General features: G+C 48.4%; 1 protein-coding gene across 2 annotated transcripts in view; it reads left to right on the top strand.

Moving 5' to 3' along the window:
* The window catches only part of DHX57 (DExH-box helicase 57), a 1970484-nt gene that overhangs the window by 1819945 nt on the left and 127597 nt on the right, over nucleotides 1–22942 (top strand). For both annotated transcript variants that reach the window (XM_069607794.1, XM_069607793.1), the window contains one exon: nucleotides 6166–6240. In XM_069607794.1, the coding sequence (XP_069463895.1) occupies nucleotides 6166–6240 (75 nt within the window). The remainder of the gene's footprint in view (nucleotides 1–6165; nucleotides 6241–22942) is intronic.

The raw sequence follows: 22942 nt of genomic DNA, 5'->3' as shown, positions 1-22942 counted from the left end.
ATTTGGGGTGTGGTATGCCCTCTGAATACAATCCCATATCTTCGGGATCCCCCATTTTTACAACACCATAGTGCCCTCGATAAAACATGGCAAACTGATCAGTTGTTCCCTAGGAAGTTGTGTCTGCCCCTCTGTGTCCAAGATCCCGTCCACCCATCTCTCCGCCACCAGAGCATTGCTGCCAAGAGCCCATCTTCCTTATCCCCTTTCGCATAGCATTTCTGATGTAGTAATTTCAATTTGCGCTCCACCATTCCTATTGCCAGGGATTTCACCTCCTCCCTTTTCACCCTGACTTTTTATCTGCACCTGTGCTCCTGCATCGATGGCTTGTTTTCTCTGTTCTAAGGAGCCTGATCTCTGCCTGAAGTTTGTCCTCCATCTGGTTTCTGTCCCTTTTCTGACATGCTCCTTCACTGATCAATAGCCCCCTCTGTCGCTTTCGCCGCTTCCCACACTATACAGGGACCTACCTCACCAGTGTCATTAATCACAAAAAACTCAGTGGTTGCTTCCCCGATCTCCCTCCGGGGGGGTTCTCATTCTTCCACAGCGACTCGTTGCATCTCCATAAAGAATCCCTAGTACTTAACCCTTGCATCAAGAACTCCATGCAGACCATGTCATGGTCTGACCAGCTGACTGGTACCACCTCACATGACCAAGCCCTTTCCACCACTCCTTTATACACACATTTATAATCAATATGGGTATATGTCCCATGAGGTGTGGAATTGAAGGTGAAACCTTTTTCTCGTGGGTGGAGCAGCCTCCACATATCCTGCATGAGTCCAAATGTTCTGGGCGCTGGTTACATGGAAAGCTTAGTTGCAGAAGGTTACAGGCAAGGAAATGCAATAGGTTCTTTCATTGCATTGTGCACATTAGTTAATTACATTTACATTAATAGTGTTCGTTGTGGTAATGGTTGCTGGAGATCGGAAAGTAAGCAGTGAATACATTTTGACTATTGCGACATATCTAGCTTGAGTTAAGTTAGATTTGGAAGTCTTGTGAGAAAAGCCAGATTTTAAGGTCTTTGCGAGAAGACCAATAGGAAGCATCAGATCGTAAGGCTAGTGGGAGAGTATTCCATAGCTTGGGAGCAAACTCTGGGATGCTGCTTCCCCCTGCTTTCTGCCGCTTGTATCTGGGGATGACAAGTGAGTGGGAGTAGGCGTCACAGGTAGGTCTAATTTTCCTGGACAAGTAGGTGGGTGCAGTATTGGAAATACATTTGTGGGTCAGTGCTAGTGTTTTGAATGTAATGGGTTCTCGGACCGGGAGCCAGTGTAAGTTACATCTGGCTGTGGAGATGTGGTCCTTTTTGGAAATGTTTATAGCTGCTCTTACGGCATTTTTTTGAATAATCTAGAGTTTTTTTTATATTGCTGGTATTGGTACCTGCAAAAATGGCATTTCAGTAGTCGATCCTGGATGAACATATATATATATATATATATATATATATATATATATATATATATATATATATATATATTAGGATCCCAACCCCTTTTCTTCACATTTCCAGAGTCCCTGAACGCCTGCCCGATCAGTCCGCCTGGTTTGCGACATTCCTCTCCCTTCACCGTCCTAGTTTCTTGTACCATTAAAACATCAAGCCTAGTTCTACAGAATTTCTGTGCAGTCAATGAACGCTTAGTTGGTGAATTAATGTCCTTCACATTCAAGGTACCTATGAGCAAGGGGTGTGGACGTCCCCCCTTAGTAGTTCTTATCTCTGCCATAGATGTATAAATTGCTGTCCCACTCCCTTTATGACATAGCCAACACCTTGTCTCTGTTCCAAATGCTATTCTCAAGTGCCGTTCTCCCTCTGTGCTCCCCCCAATACTCCCCTCCCCGCCACTACCCTTCCCAACACTGAGACACCCATCTAATAATGGGCCACCAAAAGCAACTTGCGCCTTCCCTTTCCCCACTACTGCAATACCAAACCTCATGTAATAACCAAATCAGGTCCTCTCATAACAGACAAAATGTGTCAATCCCAGCCCTCCATACTAGAGGGCCCATTCCCCTGTATCACTTCACCAGCGATAGGGTACTCAGTCTCTGTCTCTTTCTCAGTGAGATACCACAGCACCTGCTCGGCTTCCGAGCCCTTGGTCACCCGGTAATCCACCTCTTCGATCTCAAATACCAGGGTGAAGAGGTATGTCCATCAATAGCAACTATCCCTTTCCTAGAACCATGAGTTGAGAGGCTGACGATCTCTATACCTGGACAGGGCGAGAGTGGAGCGATACTAATATATTTGAATCGTGTCCCACTCAAACTATACATTACACTGCTGCCTCTCTTTTCTAGCACTTCAGCCTTATCTCTATATCTCAGGAATTTCATGACCACTGATCTCAGGCCTCTGCCCCTCGCCATGCCTCCTTGATGTGCTCTCTGATTTCCACCTCCTTTCTTTCCACATTCATGAACCAAGTGTTAAACAGCACCCTTATTTTCTTCAGAACATCACCAGCAGACTTGCCCTTCTGTTCCTTCAACCCAAACACACTCAGCTTTTTCCTTAATTCTCTATGTTCTAAATCGTACAGCTTTAACTAAAAGTCTTCAGCCCTAGATTCCAGATCCATCATTCTACCATCAAACTCCAAGAGATGGACCCTGAGGTTGTTGTTCTCCATACCTTCAAATCTGTTCTCGGGCACTTCCACTTTCTCCATAGGTCAGAAATAGAGGCCTGAATGTCTCCCCTCAATGCCTTGATGTCCTGTAAAATATATTTGATGTCCTCTTTCGTGGATGGGGTCTGAATGCTTTGCTGCTTCTCCATCTTGCTTTCTCCCTCCATCGTTCCGCCTTTCCGGTACTGCTGCAATGTCTGTATTCCCTCAAGCCATCTCCCCTCCAGCCTCCACCCTCTGTGTATGTAGTGATTGAGAAAAGTGTTTTCCCGGTCTGATCCTCTAACCAGTGAGGTGTTTCCCACTTCTGCCACTTTATATACAAATCCCTTATCGCAGAGGCCCACAGCTGGATCCAGGAGGACTCCGGGCCCTAAAGCGTCCAGCGGGTCTTCGGGCCCAATAATATTTTAAGGCTGGCACCAAAGTACAATAACTGCAGGCCCTCTCCTCACCACTGACACAGCACCTCCCTTGGCCAATGTTGCCCCGGCCCACCTGTGCTACCTTCAGTCTCGATCAGCACGTGATGTTCAGGCTCCCTGCCCTCCATTACTGTCCATCTGTTTCTGTCGGGTCTCTCCTGTGAGGACACTGTGATCTTTCTGTTTCTCCTCTGGAAGGTCAGCCGGTGGCAGAATAAACAAGTGATTCTTCTGGGGTCACAATCCCCCTCCTGAGCCATCTGCGTACTCATCTGGTGCATTTCTTCCCTACCCGTGTCCACTGTGCCATTCCAATTCACACTGTCTCACCTGAGTAGCTCCATCTGTGCTCTCATGCCTCCTCTGTGCAGGCCTACAGGCTGCCTCCTGCAGACTGGGCCAAGTCTCTCCACTGTGTGGAGACACCACTGCCTGTGCTGTGCACACCTCCAGGTGAGCTGCAGCAGCCTCACATGATTTCCCTCAGTCCCTCTGGCTGGGCCACCTCTCCCCAAGATCGCTCCTCTTACTCCCCCAGGATTGGGGATGTCACTGCCACGTTCCCCGCTAGCTGCCTCTTATCTCACCTCCGTCACTGCCGGCTGTGCATCCGCCACCCATATTCCTGCTCACAGTCTTGTCTGGTATTCTCACCAGCTTCCACAGTGCGAGCTTTGGATCTCTTCACCAGCCTGCAGGGCTAATCCGATCCAACTCGCCGGCACACCCGTGCGTTGACCCGGGTGCTGTAACCAGCATGTACTTTCCACCAGGCAGAGGTGATCACGCCAGGAGACTCACTATCACTCAGAACAGGCTGCCTGTTATGCGGGTCGTTTCCCTCTCTTGTTCTGACTTTGGAGTGACGGTCAGCGCCACATCTACAGTGATTCGCCATCCTCTCTTCCTCTGTTTGCAGGCATTTTTCCGCTGTTCGGTTATGTAGTCCTCAGTGTCTGGGGTAAGGGCGTATGGAGCTTGCTTTTAGACGGCCATCTCGGTCCGCCCCCCTGGTGTTCTCTATATTTGTGTTTTATCGACATTGCATTGAGCCCCAGTCAAGAAACTCTGTACACACGTACATATGGTTGGCTAGACAGGATGCCTTACAATATAGTATAGTAGTGGCTAATACATTAACCAGTTTAAAAGGTAAAGTGAGATAGGACATGGAAAAAAATATAATCAGTCTTGAGTAAATGCATACAACAGAGTCCTTTGTATATCTTCAACTCCACTCTCTCCTTCTCATCTCACATCTCAGAAATCTCCAAAGAGTCCTACTACCAGCTACACCTCCTCAGAGGTATTGTACCTTTTCTGACTTTCCCCCAAAGGCTCACTGTCTCCAGAGCCCTGGTTCTCTCTAGGCTAGACTACTGCAACAGCCTCTTTCTCAATCTTCCTTCTTCTACTCTCCGTCGACTACAACTCATCCAGAACAGAAACGCAAGACTTATCCTTGGCCTCAAGCCCATGGACCGCATATTTCTGGCACTGAAATCCCTTCACTGGCTCCCTGTGGCTGCTAGGATCAAGTTCAAGACCCTCTGCATAGTCTACAACGCTTTCTGGGGGCAGGGGCCTGCTCTATGTTTAACACTCTGTTCCTAAATACTGTTCTTTTAGAGTCCTCCGCTCGTCTTCCTCCAACTCTTTGTGGGTGAGCCGTTTTTCTAAGCCAAGATTTGAGGGTAGATCTTTATCCTCTGCAGGTGCCTCCCTCTGGAACAGTTTTCTTTTGACAAATTCTGTGCCTCTAGATAGAATATGATATGATCATGTGTCAGAGCCTCTTGTTTATTGAGAACAGAGCTGATGTATCTATCCTTTTCCATGTTACCTAATTAATGTGTGAGAATTAGGTGCAAAATATAATGTGGAAGGCAGTCTGCCTCATTACGAGTTGGGCGGTGCAGGTAAAATGTGGTGGTAATAACGTTTACCACTGCATTACCGCACCGTCCAACTACAAGTGTAGTGGTAAGTTGGAGGATTCACCTCCAGCTAAGAGCTGGAGGTAAATCCGCCACCTTTCCACCAAATTTTGTCAGACTTCCTGTCGACGATCCCTGCCGAATTCCCCCATGGAGTCCTATACTCCATTTATATGGGGACTAACACCGCTGGACCAAGTGGTGTTAACAGTATTACAGTTCTGTTGGATTCCAACTGGTTAAAAATACACATCTGGCGTATTTAATGAGTATAATGTAACCAAAATGCAATCAAGAATTAAATGATTGCATGTACATGTGCAGGAACTGTGGTCTAATACTTGAATCCAGTTTTGCATAAAGCTTCCAGTGGCAGTGGATGCAGGGCGGGCTCAGGGATAACCAAACTCTCTACCCTCTCAATATTATTGTTTCTTGGCCAATGTGCAGTATGCAATATGGTAAGAGGACCAGGAAACACAGGAAATTAAATACCCCTAAATAATGCATGTACATTGTGGCAAGGAGTTTGATCTAAAATGGCTCTATCCTGCGAGCCTAGTTCTTATTGACAAAAAAATGTAATTGTTTGCCAACACTAGATTCTGTATTGTAAAGCTTTAGTCCATCAGTACTGAACGTTAACCCAAATTGTTTGGCATATGCGGTTGCATTGAAGCACGCCTAGGGCAGCTCATTTATCCGAGATGTGATTCTGTCTCTTCAGTCCATTCATGCAGTGTTTGCAAACAGTAGGTTGACAGGCCTTATATTTATGCTGGACTTTACCCTCAAAGGGTATACACGCATTTCGTCGAATGATTTTACATCGCAGGACTTTTCATCGCCAACTCTTTCATCGCCAAAAACATTTTTTTAAAAAACTTTTTTATGTGGGGCGTTTGGTGTGGTTTGGGGTATGATTATTTAAGTAAGGGGGACTTTGAGGGGGCAAAGCCCCCCATAAATAAGAAAAAAAAAGGAGTTTTTGGCGATGAAAGGGTGGCGATGAAAAGTCACACAATGTAAAATCATTCGGCGAAATAACGTAGAACCCCTCAAAGAGCTGTCTTACTAGCTGTGCAGATTATTCCAGACTAAACGCTAATTTATTTATCATTCTTTTTTGTTTTGCAGGCAAACTCAAATGCAGACAACATCAAATTAATATCAGCCATGTTATGTGCTGCACTTTATCCCAATGTAGTCCAGGTACGTAGTTCTTTTCCACTGTTACCTGTCTCTTATTGTTTTGCATCAGGTGGAAGCAACGACTCCTGGCCACTAGCAATGGTATCCAGGTATCGTCTCCATCCACATTATGATCCATAAATGTAAGTTGACAAATATACTGTCCTTTGAATCATGGGTGCATAAAAAGATATTTTATTTTTGTCGAAAACATCTGTTCTCCAGCGTATGGGGACTGGCATGGATTCACATGCCCATGAATATTCCCGCCGTCATGCTGGGAATTCTCAGTAAAAAAGAAAGCAGTCTTGCTTTAAGCACTTGAAAACGGCCTTTCTCTCATTAACCAATCACTGGAGACTGGGTCATACTATACCCATCCAGTGACGACCATCTCCCTATGCCCCACCCCTGGTAGCCATCTTCAGATTTTTACAGCATGTTTTGGTGCAGGGATTCCTTTAGAGTTGCTCTTTGAGCTATTTTTTCTGATTTGTGAATTTTTCTATGGATAAATTGTCCTATTTATGTCCGAAAATCTGTCGTTCGCTGACTGTTTGTCAGTGCCGGCAGTGGTGACCTGTTGCCGGTGAAGATCGACCACTACATCGTCAGGTTTTTGATCTTCAAGTTCGGAAGGCCTAGTTGAGGCCTACTTCGCACCTCGCCATGTCGGAGGAAGGCAAGAGGAGTCTGTTCAGGCTCTGCTCCCGGTGTGGCTTGAGGAACATCTACGTGGAAGACGGGTACACAAAGTGCCTCTATTGTCTGCATCCTGATCATGACGAGGACCGATCCAATGTATGCTGAGGTTTGTCTGGCATGACGAATCGGGACCGTTACCGGAGGTTGGTGGCGTGGCTGAAGGAAGAAAGGGCTGCAGGCGTGGCTCTGGGCACGCATGGGCCCCTCCGGGTCCAGGCAACCTTTGAAGAGGTTGAGATTCGCCAAGGATGTTCCTCCACAGGATGACCATTAAAAGGCCAAGCGCCACGCTGCAGATCCAACGGGGGTCGCCGCTGCCGTGGTCCCATTTCAGAGCACACAAGCTCTCCTTCGCCTTCCCCGGTAAGCTTGCCAGTGGGTGGTGTATCTTCAGAGACAACTTCCCTCTCCTCCAAGCATGGCCCTTCATCGAAGGATAGAGCAAAGAAACATTCCCATAAGAAAGGCACTTGGAGGTCCTCATTGATGCCTACGTCCACGGCTTTGTCAGCGGCGACACAGCACCTCACAAGCAGAGGCCGCCGTCTGCAAGACTGCTGTCGACCATGGCTGCAATGACCAGGACCCCGTCGACGTTTGCCCGTTGACAAATGTTTCCCCATCGACGACCCCTTCGATGACCATGGCAAAATCAACAGTAAAATCAACAACGGTGACGCTGCCTCCTCATCCCACGACTACGACTGCTCCGGCCATGACTGTGACTACCTCGACCACAACTACTGAGTCTGTAAAGATCCCAGTCGTTTCCTCTTTCCCAAAGGATGCAGAAAGAACAAGGTAGCTGTTGCCACCGACAAGGGAGGTCGCAAGGGATCTTGTCATAGCGATCTACACAAGCTCAGAGGATGAGTCCTTGCAGGAAGGCTGCTGCTCAGACCAGTGCGGAGGTTGTGGAAACTCCCCCTGTAGGACAGGACCGGCCATCAATCCATTCAAGGCGCACTAGCCCTCCTTCAATTCCAGTGAGGTGCTCTAGCCCTCCATCCGTGCCTGCCTCAGTGGTCCCTCAACAGGGGGATCTCTTTACCAGAGGTGCACATCGGCCAGGAAGACAGTGATGTCAGTTCTTCTACTGAACAAGGTTTGGCATGAAGGCCTGGCGATGCTGACGATCCCAAGCTCCACACCAGCAAAACAGTACATGCTTGAGAAGCAATACAGGGTGCATGACTCAGCCCCTAAATGCCTTGGATCGCAGCTGTCCCCGGAATCTGTATTTCTGACCGCAACCAGTAAGCGTTCTGGAAACCTGTTCTCCAAATCCATGGTTCCCTCTGACCAGGAAGGGAAAAAGCTGGATGCAATGCACAGCGTGTTGTCTATACCGCTGCTTCGACTGTGAAGGCCACCAATACCCTGGCCATCCTGTCCCGTTATGATAGGGAGTTGTGGTTCAAGCTGGGCCCACTCCTGGATTTCTTGCCTGGTGACAAGAAGACTGAGACTTTAGCCGTATTTCAGGAACCATCACGGTGGCTATGGATGTCGCTGACTCAGGTTTTTGTCGTCAAATGGGGAACAGAGTGGCACTCGGGTGCCAGGGCTGGCTGAAGGTCACTAACTTTAGACCTGATGTCCATGCCAAGGTGGTCGATATGCCCTTCGATGGGGATAATCTCTTCGGCAAGGTGGTGGACGAAACACTGCAGGCGATAAAGATGGACACTGAGACAACAATATCGCTGGGGACCTTGAGCAGCGACTGTCTTTGTCCTTTCGATCCTCAAGAGGGAAGTTCAACAGATCCTCTACGGGCTACGCATCCACCTTGTACCGTCAACCCTCCCACTCCACGTCTCAGGGGTCATACAGAGGCTGGTCGCAGGCTTTCGGCAGAGGGGCACAACGTCGACGTCCGCAAAGCAGGAAGCAAACTCCCAAGCAAGCCTGACCCGACCCAGGGCCCAAACCTCCACTTTCGCACCCCTGTGGGGGGTCGTTTGACGCACTTCATCAGGGTGCTGGACATACTTCGTCTGGGGCACACCCTGGAATTCGAACACAGATGCGCTAACATTCCCCCTGTAGCAAGGAGGGAGCTGCATATGGCCCAGTTGCTACGAGAAGTACAGGCCATGTTGACAAAAGGGGCAATAGAACCCATCCCTCTTTTCTGGTCCGCAAGAAGGCAGGGGGTGACGTCTGATCCTGGACTTGCCCCGCCCCAACAAATACCTGAAGTCCCAAAAATTCTGGATGGTCACGTTGCAGCAAGTGCTCGGCCAGCTGGAGGAAGTGGATTTCTTGGCGACGTTGGACCTACAGGACGCCTACTACCACATCCTCATACATCCAAAGCATCTGAAGTTCTTGCGTTTTGTAGTTCTGGGACCTCATTATCAGTTCAAGGCTCTGCCCTTTGGCCTCAAATTGGGACCAAGGGTATTCACAAAGTGCCTGGCCTTGGTGGCAGCGCACCTGTATCTCAAGGGCATACACGTCTATCTATACCTAGACGACTGGCTCATCCGGTCCCCCTCTCAGGCCCTGGCCGTGTAGCACACCAGGGAGACTGTACACCTTCTGGCGGATCTCGGATTCTCCATCAACTTTCTGAAGTCCTACGTAATGCCATCGGAGAACGCTCTGTTCCTTGGCGTCCGCCTCAACAGAGTGGCATCTCTGGCGTTCCTCTGAGGAGAGGGTGGCAGCTATGTTGGGGAAGGTGCATAGCCTAGCTTCAACCCAGTCAGCGATGGTGCGTGCCATCAAGTCGCTGCTAGGTATGATGTCATCCTGCATTCACCTGATTCTGTTATGCAAGCTACAGATGGGACCTCTACAGGTATTTCTGGATGCCACGTGGATTGCCCTCAACCAGGACTTTAGGCAGGCTGTTCAGTGGTGGCGGGTGCAACAGCATCTCGCAAAAGGTGCCCCGTCTCAGGAACCACCATTCCACGCTACAGTCACCACGGACACCTCTCTAGACAGATGGGGGCACACTTTGGGCAGTCCCACCCCAGAGGAGAAGGATCGGCACATCAATGTTCAGGAGATGCGGGCCGAGTTTTGGGCCCTCAAATCTTTCCTACCTCTTCTGCGGGACAGGTGGTGGGGATCTTCATGGCCAACACCACCACCATGTTCTACATTCAGAAACAGGGCGGGACCCGCTCTCTCCCTGGAGGCGATGTCCTTGTGGCACCGGGCCATGCCACTGGGCCATTCTTCAGGTCATGTTTCTAGTCCCATTACATCTGGCTGCGGACATCAAGAACACCATCGAGGATCGCGGAGTGCGAACTCAAGCAAGCACAGACATCCCGTCCCGCCTATTCCACATGTGGGGCCGACCCAGGATCGACCTCGGCATTCGCCAGCAGGTTTCCCCAACCAGGGAGCCCGGGAGATGTATTTTCGTTTCCATGGAAGGGCGTGTTCCTGAATGCATTCCCTCCAATACCTCTATTGCGTTGTGTGATCCATGCTCTCAAATGCTGCTGCAGCAAGATGATTCTGATCGCCACACATTGGCCGTGTCAGATCGGGTACCCAGAACTGCTGTGCATGGCGGTGGTGCCGGCCATCCGGCTACCTCCTCTTCCCGACCTCCTTTACAGAGAAGAAGGAAGGATACTAGACCACGACCCAGTGTCACTGAACCTCACGGCTAGGCTCCTGCAGCCCTAGAGTTCGGGCACTATGACATTCCTCTGGAATGCAGGAAGGTCCTGGCTAAGGCTAGATCGTCCTCTACACTTTTGTGTTACGGCCACAAATGGAAACATTTCACTGTGTGGTGCAGAGCGCAGAGGATTGCTCCTCTCCGCTCCACGGCTCCTCAGCTACTGCCCGTCGTGCTGTTTTTAGCCAAGGCCGGTTTGGCCCACGCCTCCACCGGCCATTTCCCGGAACATGCGATCACCAGGCAGGCCCTTGCTGTGGTTCCAGAGGCTTGTCAAATTTCTGAAAGGCCTCTTCAGGACCTTTCCGCCAGTGAAGGCTCTTGCCCCGTTGTGGGACCTCAATGTTGTTTTTACCAAACTCATGGGGCCTCTGTTCGAACCATTGCATCAGGCACCACTGGCATTTCTTTCGTGGAAGACAGTGTTCCTATTGGCCATCTTCTCGGCCAGGCGGGTCGGGGAGATTCAGGTGCTCTCCTGCAAACACCTGTACCTGACTTTTCATGCTGCAAGGGTGGTGCTTCGGACCAACCCCACCTTTTTGCTGAAAGTTCTGTCTGAATTCCACCTCAACGAACCCTTGGTGCTTCCAGTCTTCTTCCCGAATCCTTCTTCAGCTGCTGAAAGTTCACTGCATATGCTGGACGTTGCTCGTGCCTTGAAGTTCTATGTGGCCCACACAAGGGATTTTCGGAAGACATCCCAACTCTTTGTGAACTTTGTACCTGTCTTGAAGGCTTCCATATCCAGGTGGATCTCCAGCTGCATCATGCACAATCATCGTCTGGCCAGCAGACCACTTCCAGGCTGGCCGAGAGCGCATTCCACCAGAGCCATTGCTGCGATGACAGTGTTTCTCTGTGGGGTTCCCCTGCTGGACATTGGCAGGGCTGCTACCTGGCGGTCTATGCACACCTTCACAAAGTTCTACTGCGTCAACAGAGATTCGAGTGAGGAGTCCAGAGTCGGCTAGGCGGTGCTAGACAAATTGTTGGTTTGAGGTGAGTCTGTTCCAGGGGTAAGTGGTTGGGCTTCTATTGAGCTTTGCTACCTCCTGCTGTATAATCGTATTCATGAGCATGTGAATCCATGCCAGACCCCATGCTGGAGAAGGAACAGCTTCGGTCCTTTCCCCCACACCCCAAGGCAGTATTCTGTCCCTAAGCCGTGCATATTGCAGTGGGATTGACTGCTGTATGGGTGCAGGCAGTGCAAGGTTCCATCTGCTGTGCACAAATCCCTGTGCAGAAATATTTCAATTTTCCAAATTCAATTCATGAGCTAATAAAACTCACAGGGGAACGTAGTTCCACCCGTTCTCTATCATGCATGCGCACACCGAATGTAAGATGGTGCCGGGTCAATGTAAATGCTTTGTCCCCAGTCTTGCAGTAGGTAAAGGCATAGCCATTAAAGCAGCATAGAAGACACTGTCCCACTAAGACTAGCCAGTCATGTTCCAACATGTAAATCCTCAAGTACCTGAACATAGTTAACTAAAGGAGGTACCCAGATGTGGGCCAAAGCCACTACATAAAGGCCAAAAGTTGTCAGAAGGTGGTGAGTGGTTGGCGACAGCTGAGGTGCAGTACAAGACCATCTTTGAAGGAGGAGGACGAGCTAGAGATTAGTGGGGGAGGTGAGAGAGAAAGCCAGAGGAAGGGCCAGTAAAATAACAGGAGCTGTAGAGAAGAGAGTGATGCTGGAACGAGAACTCCAGGGAATGGGCCAGAGAAAAGCAGGAGGAGCCAGCCTAGGGAGAATAAAGCTGGAGGAGAGTAGGGTGGAGAAGAAGAGAAGAAGGGAGACAACATCTAAGAGTAGGAGGTTAAGGAACATATGTGGGAAGGAGGAGAGGAGGAAGAGGAGCAGGAGCTCATATAGGCGGCAACACCTAAAGATGGGGAGGAGGAGGAATGTTAGGAGGTGAAGGGGATTGAGAGGAGTGAAATGAGATTGAGATGGGCATTGCAGAGGAGGGATGGACCAACACTGGCCAGAATGCACTGGAATAGAAGGAGAGTAGAAACAAGCCTGCTACAAGCCTGCGAGAGGAGAAGAGAGCAATCTAGGATAGGTCAGAAGACAGACAGAGGAAACCGGAACCCCCTTAAGAAAACTGTCCCAGGTCACCAAGGAGGCAGAGATAATGGGGTAGGGGTAGAACCTAGCCAGATCCCCTAAGCAGGGAGAAGGTGTGCAGTATGGAACCCAGGCCTTAAACCAGCTTACATTGCCCAGGCTTTGGGGGAATCTCTGGTTCCTGGCCTGGAAACACTCCACATGCCCTCTCGTGGCTGTCTAGGGCTAAAGTGTAAGAGTAACCAGGCCCAGGACCTTGTGCAGAGCATCCTACTGTGAACCAGAGGAACCAGGGAAGAAGACAGGGCAAGAAGACATCCACTGTAAATGGTCAGAATCCCTAAAGAAGGGCAGGGTCACTTAAGTCCCCACAAAGCGACTTTGATTTGACTAGTGACTGAGATTTGATAAAACTCCTCTTTGAAGTGATCTGTGCCTGAGAGACGTTTTTCACATCAAGAGGTCTTTCGTTTGCATCTAGACACTGTTTGCCTTACTGGGAACTATGGAGCGACCATTTATTTACATTAATTTGTCTTTATTTAATCCAAGTCTTGTACCCATCCCATCTCGAGAACCCCCAATGGGAAGCAGTGTCATGATAATGCAACCCCATCATGAACCCGCCCATACGGGCAGTGGGGCTCTAGTTATTGGGAAATGCGGCTGGTGATAATGTTCATAGATTTTCATATGACTATGATTATCTTGTTTATCCAGCTTTGTTTAAAAATTCCCCAGTTTGTATCTATGTTGTGTTAATCCCCTTTGGCTTTGTGTCAGTGGTCTATGTGGTCCATTGGAATGTGAAGTTGGTTTGGTATCAGCTACTCCATAGGATGTTAACAGACAGAGTTTGAGTCTTGTTTTGAAGAGTTTAACTGATGAAAAAGTTTTATTGTCAGGGAGAGAACATCCCAATGAAGTGAAGCCTGTAAAGAAATGGTACAAAAACAAAAGAGATGCAGGGGGGTTTGCGAAACAGTTAGGACGCAGAAGGATGAGGAGGTCTGAATAGAAATATTCCATCAGCAAGGTAGTGAGGAGGCCAGACCATGGATGAATTTAAAGGGCGAGGAGCAGAAATGTAAAGAGATTTTGCATGGAGAGCCTTTCATGCAGTAGTCAAATTAGCGGAGCACTAGAGATGGGACTGGTTGTGGGTGAGGCAATGGCATATTTTTCTGATGTGTATGTGGTTGAGTCTGGCTACGTGGCATTAGCTGTGATGAAACGTTTGAGTTTGCTATCAAAGAGAACCACATGGTTGCCAACTGCAGGGTGTGGGGCGCTGGAAGTCTGGGATTGGAAAAGGGAGTGTAGGGTTGGATTTGGCAGCAGGGAGAGAGAGATGGTTTCCATTTTACAGGAATGAGGCAGTGTAGAGTCATTGAATGGCAGTTAGCATTTAGACAGTTACATATTCAGAGATTGCAGTGGTGAGGAAAGGAAAAGAGAATATGATCTAGGTATCAGCAGCAAAGGGGCGATAGTTAAAGCCAATGAAATACTTTGGTTCACTCATTGGGAAGGTGTAAAAGGTGTAGAGGAGGGAGACTAAGATTTACCCATGTGGAACACTACTTTGGGGACGAAGGGAAGAGGGTGTTGGATTTCCATATGATGGAGACGCATTAAGCAGGGCTTTACACCAAGTAAGACCAATGGTAGTGTGACTGAGCAGTCTGGCTTCACTCTTAGGAGGGGAGAGAAATTGTATAAGATGTAGGTAATCGCATAAAATGCACAATAAAGGTAAGCCGTATGGTGCATTTAGTGAGAAATATATTTTTATAATAATCATGTATTAAGAACTGTCTACAACCAGGTGAATACCTATAACATTTAAATTAAACACCAGTAAAGGGTCTGGAAATACACAACCTGATTTAAAAGCAGTAGGAAAAGGAAATTATAAGTTAGTACAGTTTAAGCATCTTTACAGGGATTTCAAGATAGAACTGCAGGGAGTTATCATAGAGGAATGCATGGAAAGTAGCAGGCAATTATTAAAAATACACTGAGAGCTTTAAAAACTCTGCTGCCACAATGGGGACAAAGATTCATCTAATGTTTACAGGCAAGCAAGTGTCATGACCACTGCTTCCAAGGAGTCAGGACCAACCCAACACCCTTGGAAGCAGGCTCATAACATATACCATCGGCGCCAGCAAGTCCCAATGGGGACCTTTTGGACCCTGTCCTGGCACCGGTGGTGCCAGGCTCATAAAATGGACCAGTCCCGGCACAGGAAGCGCCGGGCTCATAACAAGTGTGAAAGTGCTTGGGTGGACCTACCTGCAGCAGACCACGCTGCTTACTTACCAGCAGAATGATGTTTCATTCTCTTCTGGCAGGGACTACCTTTTCTTCTGGGTGGGGCAGGCACCACTCCCTGGATCATTGATGCTGGAACCCTTCTGGAAGCAGGAACTCTTTTTACCTGGGCGAGGCTGTGGAAGGAGACACCTAAGCACTCCTGTGGGCTATTTAAACCACACCCGATTGGTGCAACGTGCTTCGCGTTATTCTGCATCTGCAGCAGGACGCTCACCGTGTCAGCTCCAGGGAATCTTCAGCTCCGGATCCTGTGAATAAGAAAATTACCTGCTGGAACCAATCTGCAGTCTTCAGCAACTCCTGCAAAAACAAAAGGCACAGGTTAGGCAAAAGCAAGGTTGGCGCTTCAACTTACCCGATCCATCGGCAGCATCCAAGGCGTTTTTTCTGCATTTCTCGTCCGGCGTCGGGCCTGCAAAGACAAAGAACATTGGTTACTAACGCTTAGTTGCAAAACGGCTTACCTGCGTTACGCTCGACCCAACTCTGCTCGCGCCGCATTCCATCACCTGTAAAGACAAAAAGAGACATTAAGGTGCATTCTACAGCCCTAGAGCAGCCTTTCTTCTTACGTGCCATCCTATTCTCCATCTTCTTGCTTCGTTCATTGCCACGAACCGGGAGGGCATCTTCTTTGGCACCGGCAGCAACTGAAAAGGAAAAAGACATAGACATTAAAAGAGAGCAATCTAAAGAGAACTTTAATACTTACAAGTCACGCTCGTGCAGCAAACGGCGGCATCGCTCTCAAATCACCCTCTGCAATCAAGAGGCTGAACTCAAATCCAGTGAAGTAACTGGACCCAGCGCCCCTGCACAAGACGCAGGATGGAGAGCCCGGCATTCACCTATTAAGGGTGAGCGCAACTACAACCCCGTACCACGGGGAGAGAGGGGCTTGGAACTTCTCCCAACCTTCCAGCCACTAATACCTTGATTTTCTACTTGCAGACATCTCACCATTCAGGTTAAATTTTCATTGAAGAAGGAGCCTAATCCGGGAGCCAAACGAATCCTACGCCTAACGCTGAAGACGGTTTCACCGCCCAGTCAAGACCCGCGCCTCCGAGGGAATCAGGTGAGCGTTACAGAACGCGAAGCCTTACCACATATTTCCCGCCCAGGCGCAATGGAAACTTCAGACACAGACCAATTGGCCCAGTTACTTGGGGAGTTGAGGGCAGAAGTACACGCAGCACGCCAGGAAACGAATGCCTTAAGGAGGGAGTTAGTGGTCTCTAAGGAACAAACAGACGACTTGGCTAGACAATTGCTGCAAGCCCAAGCGGGACAAACCCCTCTGCCTACTCCTAGTGGGAGTCATGCTCCAACGACTTCTACCAATCCGGTGCACATTAACCTACCAGGAAATGTACCTTTGGCTCCGCCCGAGCGCTTTTCAGGTGATCCGAAAAGATTTGCTGTGTTCATCAATCAGTGTCGCTTGCATTTTTTATGCAGACCCGCCGCTTTCCCAACGGACCAGGCTAAGGTGGCCTTCGTGCTCTCATATCTTAGTGGCAGTGCCGCAGTTTGGTCTATTCCTTTAGTGACTCGAGATGACCCTATTCTTCATAACTTCCGGGATTTCCAAGCTAGTATGGAAAAATTGTTTGCAAGACACTCGCAGGGACAGGCCCTGGACAATGAACTTCTTTCACTACGACAGGGCAATCAAGATCTTCTGGCCTACATTGCATCGTTCAACAGATTAGTGGTTGAAACCGGATGGCCTGAGGACAAGAGAATCACCCTTTTCTACAGAGGCCTGCGTGGAGAACTTAAAGACGTTCTGGCTCAGGTGGTGAATCCTCCACAAGACTGTTCCGAATACATCGACCTGGTGGTTCAATTGGATCATAGAATACAGAATCGGAAGGCCGATCGTTCCAGATTTGAAACTCGAGTTTTTTCTAGACCACAGAGTTCAGCTAAAGGAAATGATACCGTGGAACCCATGCAGATTGGGGTTGTGAAAGGACCTCTAACCCAAAAGGAAAGGGAAAGAAGAAGACAATTGCAATTGTGCCTCTATTGCGGAAACTCGGGACACTTCCTTCGAGATTGCCCAGTGAAACCAAGGAAGAAGATAGTAGGAGCTTCTGATAAAGGTGCCGAAGGTTCTGAGTCGGAAAACGACCTCGCCCGACAAGTGTAGAGGTCCGCTTGCCGAGCGTTAAAACCAGTTCTTTGACCTTGCATTTCATCATGCCCATGGTCCTTGTGAGTCCAGAACAACCTAATCGTATGCATGCCCTTAAAGCATACATTGATAGTGGCGCAATCAGCAATTACGTGGACTGTGAATTGGCCGCCAGGATGAATCTATCTCTTTGTCCTAAGACGGTGAAAGACGTCATCACCACCATGGATGGTACGGAAATAGCTTCCGGACCAGTAACTCACACCACTATGGAAGTGACATTGATAAGCCAAGATGGACATCAAGAGAAGATCGTGTTTGACGTGATCAAGGCTCCGCAGTTTCAAGTTATCCTGGGAATCCCTTGGTTGGAGAAGCACAATCCTCAAATTAATTGGCGAGCAAAGACAATCCGGTTTCCAGAATGCGCTCCTACCTGTTATCCTCAGCCCCTTACTAAGCTGGCAGCAACTACTTTTGAGAATCCTCAACTGCCTCCAGAATACCGGGAATTTCAAGATGTCTTTCGGAAAGATCAAGCTAATTCTCTGCCTCCTCACAGATCATACGACTGCCAGATAGACTTGATTCCGGGATCCACACCTCCGTGCAGTCGAATTTATGCCCTCACAGAACCTGAAAATCTTCACCTGAGGCAGTATTTGGACCAGTACCTGGCTAATGGATTTATCCGTCCTTCGAAGTCCCCAGCCTCCTCAGCTCTGTTCTTCGTTCCAAAAAAAGAGGGAGACCTAAGAACATGTATAGATTATCGTGCCCTAAACCAGATTACGATTAAGAACAGGTATCCGTTACCATTGATCCCTGAACTTCTTGACCAAGTTAAAAGTGCCTGTATCTACACAAAGCTGGACCTCAGAGGAGCTTACCATTTGGTGCGAATAAAAGAGGGCGATGAATGGAAGACGGCCTTTCGTACTAAATATGGACTGTTCGAGTGTCAAGTAATGCCCTTTGGATTATGCAACGCACCGGCTGCCTTTCAGTATTTTATGAATGACGTCCTCAGAGAGCTCATTGACGTGTGTGTAGTTGTCTATATAGATGACATTCTGGTCTAGTCGTCCTCTGAGGCAGAACATCGAAAACATGTCACAGCAGTACTGGAGAGGCTCCGTAAACACAGACTTTTTGCAAAGCTGGAGAAATGCGTTTTTCATGTCACTGAGGTCGAATTTTTGGGATTTATTTTGTCACCTAATGGAGTCCACATGGACTCAAGGAAAGTGGACGCTATCATTAAGTGGCCCTCACCAACGTCTGTGAAAGGTGTTCAAAGCATGTTGGGCTTCGCCAGCTTTTATCGTAGGTTCATTCCAGATTTCTCTCGAGTAGTCCAACCCATTACAGCCCTCCTTAGAAAAAATAAACGTTTCGAGTGGTCGACAGAGGCTGAACAAGCTTTTCAAGAACTAAAAACAAAATTCAACTCGGCTCCGGTTTTAAAACATCCTCGTCCGGAACTCCCCTATATCATTGAGACCGATGCTTCCAGTCTCGCAATGGGAGCAGTGCTTTCGCAAAGAGACCCAGAGACAAACCAGTTACACCCAGTGGCATTTTGGTCCCGCAAATTTCCGGCTCCCGAAATCAACTATACCATTACAGATAAGGAACTTTTGGCTATTAAGTCCGCCTTTAAAGCCTGGCGGCATTATCTCCTGGGAGCCCGACACACAGTCACCGTCATTACGGATCATCATCATTTACAGTACCTTAAATCAGCCAAAGCTCAGTCCTCTAGACAACTTCGCTGGGCACTATTTTTCACCGAATTCGACTTTGTGATAACTTACCGACCTGGCAACAAGAATGGTAAAGATGATGCCCTCTCCCGAATTGGAGTAGATGAACTCACGACCAATCCTGAACCCGTGCCCATAATTCCGGAACAGAGAATCTTGGGTTTGGTTAATGCACAATCCATTGAAGACATTGAAGTTACAGTTAAAAAACTTCTGACTCCAGCAGAGGTGCAAGACTGGCAACTCAAGGGAAAAGACTTCACTATGGATAAGAACTTACTATACTTTCGAGGAAGGTTATATCTACCTTGTACCGATTTACAAAAACAGGTGATCTCATGTTACCATGACTCCTTAATGGAAGGACATCCAGGTATTGCCAAAACGTCAGAAAAGATAAAAAGGCATTTTTGGTGGCCGTCTTGGAGAAAGGACATTAAGGATTTCATAAATTCCTGTGGTGTGTGCGCCCAAAGCAAAAGCCAGAAGGAGAAACCAGCAGGCCTCTTACAACCCATAGACATTCCTCCACACCCGTGGCATACTCTCTCCATGGACTTCATCACGGATTTACCACCATGCTCCGGATTTAATACAATTTTAGTAATTGTGGACCTATTCTCGAAAATGGCTCATTTTATCCCATTGAAAGGGTTACCCACAGCTTCAATTCTGGCCCGAGAGTTCCTCGAAAACATCGTTCGGTTGCACGGCTTTCCTTCAGTTTTAATCTCAGACAGAGGAAGTCAATTTATTTCCCACTTCTGGCGGAGTTGTTGTCGCCCAGCCCAAATTGATGTAAGGCTTTCAACCAGCCATCATCCCCAGACCGACGGGCAGACCGAGAGGACCAACCAAACCCTGGAACAATATTTGCGCTGCATGTTACAACAATCGGAGAGTACTTGGAAAGACATTCTCTGGATTGCGGAGTACGCTTATAATAATTCAGTCCATGCTGGAACCGGAAAGACTCCTTTTTTTCTTTTATATGGAATCCACCCCCGCACCTCAAATCTTGATCCACCTCAGACTCTTGGGACCCCAGCTGTAGATCATCTGCATTCTACAATCACTCAAGCCTTTAAAGAGGCCACGTCTCACCTTAAGCGAGCCAAGGAACAATACAAGAAGTGTGCAGACCTACGTCGAAAGGAGGCCCCTCAATATCTTGTGGGAGATCAAGTCTGGCTATCAACCAAACATTTACCTCTCAAAGGACCGCGTACTTTCAATCGACGATACCTGGGACCTTACCCAATCACTGCCATAATAAATCCAGTGGCAGTTAAATTGGGTCTACCTGCCCATATGAAAATACATCCAGTTTTCCACGTTTCTCTACTGAAGCCCATGCAACCTGGAACCCGTTTGAAGAAATCTCCAGACCCTATTCTTGTGGACGGAGAACTGGAATTCGAAATGCAAGACATCCTAGACTCCAAGATTTCCAAATCAAAACTATACTATCTGATTGACTGGAAAGGTTATGGCCCTCAGGAAAGATCTTGGGAACCGTCGGAACATGTTCATGCACCCCGTCTGGTTAAGAAGTTTCATCGAACTTTTCCTGATAATCCGAAACCCCCGGGGAAGACTAATTTGGGAGGGGCCTTGAGGGGGGTGCTGTCATGACCACTGCTTCCAAGGAGTCAGGACCAACCCAACACCCTTGGAAGCAGGCTCATAACATATACCATCGGCGCCAGAAAGTCCCAATGGGGACCTTTTGGACCCTCTCCTGGCACCGGTGGTGCCAGGCTCATAAAATAGACCAGTCCCGGCACAGGAAGCGCCGGGCTCATAACAAGTGTGAAAGTGCTTGGGTGGACCTACCTGCAGCAGACGATGCTGCTTACTTACCAGCAGAATGATGTTTCATTCTCTTCTGGCAGGGACTACTTTTTCTTCTGGGTGGGGCAGGCACCACTCCCTGGATCATTGATGCTGGAACCCTTCTGGAAGCAGGAACTCTTTTTACCTGGGCGAGGCTGTGGAAGGAGACACCTAAGCACTCGGGGGACTATTTAAACCACACCCGATTGGTGCAACGTGCTTCGCGTTATTCTGCATCTGCAGCAGGACGCTCACCGTGTCAGCTCCAGGGAATCTTCAGCTCCGGATCCTGTGAATAAGAAAATTACCTGCTGGAACCAATCTGCAGTCTTCAGCAACTCCTGCAAAAACAAAAGGCACAGGTTAGGCAAAAGCAAGGTTGGCGCTTCAACTTACCCGATCCATCGGCAGCATCCAAGGCGTTTTTTCTGCATTTCTCGTCCGGCGTCGGGCCTGCAAAGATAAAGAACATTGGTTAGTAACGCTTAGTTGCAAAACGGCTTACCTGCGTTACGCTCGCCCCAACTCTGCTCGCGCCGCATTCCATCACCTGTAAAGACAAAAAGAGACATTAAGGTGCATTCTACAGCCCTAGAGCAGCCTTTCTTCTTACGTGCCATCCTATTCTCCATCTTCTTGCTTCGTTCATTGCCACGAACCGGGAGGGCATCTTCTTTGGCAGCGGCAGCAACTGAAAAGGAAAAAGACATAGACATTAAAAGAGAGCAATCTATAAAGAACTTTAATACTTACAAGTCACGCTCGTGCAGCAAACGGCGGCATCGCTCTCAAATCACCCTCTGCAATCAAGAGGCTGAACTCAAATCCAGTGAAGTAACTGGACCCAGCGCCCCTGCACAAGACGCAGGATGGAGAGCCCGGCATTCACCTATTAAGGGTGAGCGCAACTACAACCCAGTACCACAGGGAGAGAGGGAGAGAGGGGCTTGGAACTTCTCCCAACCTTCCAGCCACTAATACCTTGATTTTCTACTTGCAGACACCTCACCCTTCAGGTCAAATTTTCAGTGAAGAAGGGGCCTAATCCGGGAGCCAAACGAATCCTACGCCTAACGCTGAAGACGGTTTCACCGCCCAGTCAAGACCCGCGCCTCTGAGGGAATCAGGTGAGCGTTACAGCAAGTCTCTTTAGTACCTTTTTGGGAGTTTTAGAAGTTTAGAAAGGCTTGTCCATAGGAACCAATGAGGCAAAGTCAATAGTTAGCTTGTGTTTCTGGTGACAATGCAAGTAGGTATTAATGCAGGTCCCAGGACATGAGTTGTCTTAGGGATCCAGACTCTGGTTCTATGAACACAGGCCCAGGAACACATGTCAACAGAAAAGACCAACAGCTCATTGGAGAAAATGGTTGCAGCCATAGTGCCCTGAAGAACTCAGAGCTCCAGAAGAGAAGAGCCAGCAACAAGAAGTTAGCAAGAGGACCCAGGGAAGGCTTCACTTTAGGTGCCCGACTAGGCACTGTAGCTGGATTCCAGTTTAGCAATGTCACAGATGGCGGATGGACCAGAATAAGAGGATCCATGACTATTTGGTCTAAGCTAAGCAAAATATCGACAGTGGGCGTAGTATGACTTGACATCCACCGTTGACTCCTCTTTACTCAATCGTGCCACTTATCTGCTCCGGATGCGACGCTGGCCGCATATATACTATGGAGGCAGAATAGATCAGGGGCAACGCGTTGGACTTGGAAGCAAGACAACTCAGTACAACACAGGTTAGAACCCTGATCCCACACTTAGAAACCACTCGCTGGTATTAAGCGCGTTATAAATGAACAATAAAATAAATGCAAATAAAATAAAAATATGTCACTACACCCCTGTATCCCAGTTCCTTTTCCTGCATGGTGCTATTCGGAACGTTTCTCGTGACGGAACATTTCAATTCGACAATTCATCTAACATTCGATCAACTTTAGTCGATCTATCGGCCCCTAAGGCTTCAGGATTCAAGCGTTGCCAGGACTGCAACTCTAAGTTGTCGATCACCGACCCACATGGCATCGGCGTATTGGGTCTCCGTAAAGATCAAGATGTCGTAGAGTGCGGCTCTTGCCAACAAATGAATCCAAAATCTATATTGGGGAACAATTAGCAAAACTGGCGCTCAGGCGTCCTCTGCCGTAGTCCCCGGCTCGTTTGACTGTTAGGTCTTCTGGACAAGAGACTGAAGG

Source organism: Ambystoma mexicanum, chromosome 4q (assembly GCF_040938575.1).
Source record: "Ambystoma mexicanum isolate Mex_15411 chromosome 4q, UKY_AmexF1_1, whole genome shotgun sequence".
Classification (NCBI taxonomy): Eukaryota; Metazoa; Chordata; class Amphibia; order Caudata; family Ambystomatidae; genus Ambystoma; species Ambystoma mexicanum.
This window is presented reverse-complemented; position numbering and strand designations above follow the sequence as displayed.